At 49.5% G+C, this 3,424-nt stretch overlaps 1 protein-coding gene across 1 annotated transcript; it reads right to left on the bottom strand.

Moving 5' to 3' along the window:
• Positions 1–89: 89 nt before the first annotated feature.
• EMH_0068500 (DNA topoisomerase III alpha, putative) lies at positions 90–2,846 on the bottom strand (the record flags this gene model as incomplete). The annotated part of the gene is made up of 12 exons (XM_038022621.1): positions 90–228; positions 388–459; positions 576–638; positions 791–835; positions 981–1,050; positions 1,144–1,180; positions 1,379–1,437; positions 1,542–1,611; positions 1,750–1,810; positions 1,945–2,014; positions 2,272–2,345; positions 2,803–2,846. The coding sequence occupies 12 exons, from the start codon at positions 2,844–2,846 to the stop codon at positions 90–92; spliced, it is 804 nt and encodes a 267-aa protein (XP_037878475.1).
• Between the last annotated feature and the right edge of the window lie 578 nt (positions 2,847–3,424).

Below are 3,424 nucleotides of genomic sequence, written 5' to 3'. Positions count from 1 at the left end.
CGGCACAGCTAAATTCCAACCAGGCGGACGAAAAAGATGTTGCTGGTTTACGCATTCTGTCCATATCGTGAACACAGAATCGGCAGTCATCAACACGGTGGCTGTTTGCCTATGAACGGCTCACTCAGAGGGACGGGTCTGGGTCTAGTAACTTCGCGGCACTCGACTGCAGTGATGAGCGCTTCTGGTTTCTCGCAGCAGAGCTCGAGACAAGCGATTACGACGGCTCTGCAGGGGCAAATTCACTTGGGTGCGGTGAAACTACTTAGTAAAAATGGCATGGAAGACCGGCTAGAAATTTGTATGCGTGGATGTGTACGCAATTAGATGCTTTCATCGTAGAGCATACTTTTTCACTGAGTGTTGAGCCTCGCTCCTAGGCCTTACTGGTCAAAAAGGCGCTGCCGCTCCCACTGGAAGTCGACGAGGAGACGGTGACCTGGTCGTTCCTCGTCGTCTCTGTGTGTGGATTCAAGACAACAATCACATACCATATAAGTTGAGACACGCTGCTGGAGCGACTTCGAGCAAAAATAGTCTTAATCCCACGCTGGATGGTAGTCTGTCGAGCCCACCTGTCAACAGTGACTCGAAGAGTCCAAAATTTTTCCGCGACAAACTTTTCGACCTCCAGGTATCTGTAGGCCACAAAGGAAGTATAGCTGTGAGGCGATCTGGGCTTGGGCTGGGATCGTCTTACAGCCATTTTCTGATTTGCTGTTGTGACGAATCCAATGCAGAGTCAGGAATGCGAAGGCAACAGAGACCGAAGTGTTGCGCATCTACTTACCGTTCAACAACGAAACCCAAGGTGGGGAACTGGCAGGGACCATAGCTGCAGTTGAAAGCACAACGCCAATGAGCTTACTCTCTCGCTAGAAAAACCTACTGCGCGAACGTCTTCAGTAACAGCCTACTCATTAGAGTTATCCAGAGTTAGGTTTGTCCCATGTCAAGCAAAACAGGAGCAATGCACTTACCTTATGAGTCCCTTCTGGAGCGACAACTTATTCTGGTACCGCTTTGTGAGAAATCGCGTAAAGGCGGCGCCTGCGCAGCGCTCCAGCAAACGGTCCGCTTAATGTGTCAGTCTGATCGAAGTGCAGAAGGGAATGAACGGAACCAAACACCATTTTCCCTTACCAATGCGCAAGTCGACTTCAGACCGGGCATCTGCTGCCTGCGTCGAAAGCAAGTAAAACAGGTTGGCGGTGGATCATGAACCTGGGGCACGGAAGGNCACACAGTGCATGGAGTGTAGAAATGGCAATAAAAACATCTGTCATTCAAGCTATACATAAACGGCTCATCTTCCCGAAAAAACTTGTCCTGAGCTAAATATTCTTGTCTGAAGGAATAGGACTACCTCATCCCATACCTGTGAAAGGGCTTCATTTGGTTGTTGCAGACGCTGGCACGCCCTTTCGATGTCTTGCCCTGAAAGGATCACATATGTGCAGAATGGCACTTTGGAACGCAACGCATGCCAGCGTGCAAATCCAGTCACTGCAAGCGTCGAAAGGGAATCGAGATTCGCCTACTTGTCACGGCGGAAAAAATTGCGCGGAACGACTGAATGTTCCGATTTGCTTCTCTGCACACTTGTAACACCTGTGAGGCGCACGGCTCATTACAACAATACGTCGCAATCTCTGTAAACCACGAACATTGTAGCCAACAGGTGGAAAATTGACAATGAAGGGGTCCTTCTACACTATCGGTACGAGTTCATCGCCGCCAATGTCTAACCTCGAAAGCAATATTTTCTCCCTCTCGGTCGCAGTCGAGCCACAACACGAGCCACTGACACCTGCGCAAAAACCCGACAAATGTTTGGCTGACATTCTTTTTCTCGATAAATCCCTTTGCTGAGGACTCCGAGCTGGTTGCTATCCACAAAGCTGGGGCAAGGAGCCCGTTCTTCCGTTTGACAAATGTGCTTACTTCTTCGCATACGTCTTCAGATTTTCGACGATGTCTTTCGCGGAGTCGCTGACGCGTTTTAGCACAGGGGCTGCGGCACGACATTCGAACACAAAACGAGGCCGCAATCGGAAAATAGTCAAATAATCCGGACGAAATAAAAACGAAGAGGGCGTTCGTTTGAAGCCCCCTGTGCAGAGACGATTATGTGTCTAGAACAGTAGAATCTCAACAGAGAGGGAACAATCTGAAGCACCGTTATGTGCGTGAATGGATGATGCGCATCGCCCCATCAAAAACTGGTTAAAACGCCGAGGTTATGGATCAAAAGGGCAGAATTTCACTCACCTGTAAAAAGCGCTTCAGGAAAAACAGCGTTCCAAGATGAGAAGGGTGCAGGGAAATCGAGGGACATGAGATGCCTGCGGCGGAAAGCACAGCCCTTCGTTTGCTCAGTTCCGCAGAACGCTCTAATTTCACAACGGGTATGCTTTTCATCTGACAGTTGGGAGGCGCGACAGAGTCAGAGTGCGTTCTGCGTCTAAATAGTCTCGGGTTGTGAAGAACACTGATAAACGCTTGCCCTCGGACAGAGGTAAATATCATCTCGCATTCTTGGCCTTGAAGGATACAGGGGAAGGAGGTGACCGCGTTAAACGTGCTCGAGCTTTGTAGCTGAAGAAGACAAAACAGTCTACAGGAAGATCAAAAACTGATGGGTCCAAAAGGGTCGCCCCACAAATATGAAACTAAATCCGCCCTATTCTTCTTGCGCTCTCGTTGTGCTGGTGGCTGAGCAAGTTTGTGCAGGTAAACCTGCAGCTCACCCTGCGCACATTATTGCCGCCGAGTAAACGCGTTATTTCTTTTGCCACTGACGGTTTCTCCGCCACATTTAAAACCTTAAGGGTGGGAGGGGGCATGGCGGCCTACGAGCATCGATATTAAATTGTGGCATCACAGCTACTGCAACTGTGCGTTACTCGAAAGAAGAGCTGAAACTCGTAAAATTCCTCCGGTTCTACAGCTTCCTGTCATAACCAAATTTACACACAAGACGGTGGGTGGTTGGTTGTGCGTGCAGCATCAGCCCAGCAGAATTGCAGGGGCTCCCGAACCCGCGGTGCCGGAGTGTACGCTGTTCTCGGCTTGAAATCACCCAGCCTAGCAGCGCGAAGTCCCTTAATAATAATAAAATGGCTGAGCAGGGTTTGACATGGTTCTGGGCTATGCTGTAGAAGGCCTCAGACACAGACTCTGTTGGGGCTGCTCGGGTCGCTGGAGACTGGAATAGGTATGGAGTGGCATGAAGCTTGTCCTGGGAATTCTTATACCATCTAACCAGTAAGCACATTCAAAATAGATCTTGCCTACAGAAGCTCTTTTACGCGTGCAGTCTACCAGCAGGTTCCTGCCAGAGTGTAGGAAAGTCAGTGCCGACACGCATTACCTACCTTGTACTGAGTCTGGTGTACTGCATCTTGTATATTTATCAACAGTC

The sequence above is a fragment of the Eimeria mitis genome, genomic scaffold (genome assembly GCF_000499745.2).
Source record: "Eimeria mitis Houghton genomic scaffold, Emh_scaff3687, whole genome shotgun sequence".
In the NCBI taxonomy this organism is placed as follows: domain Eukaryota; phylum Apicomplexa; class Conoidasida; order Eucoccidiorida; family Eimeriidae; genus Eimeria; species Eimeria mitis.
Note: the sequence above shows the minus strand (reverse complement) of the source record. Positions and strands in the feature narration are given on the sequence as shown.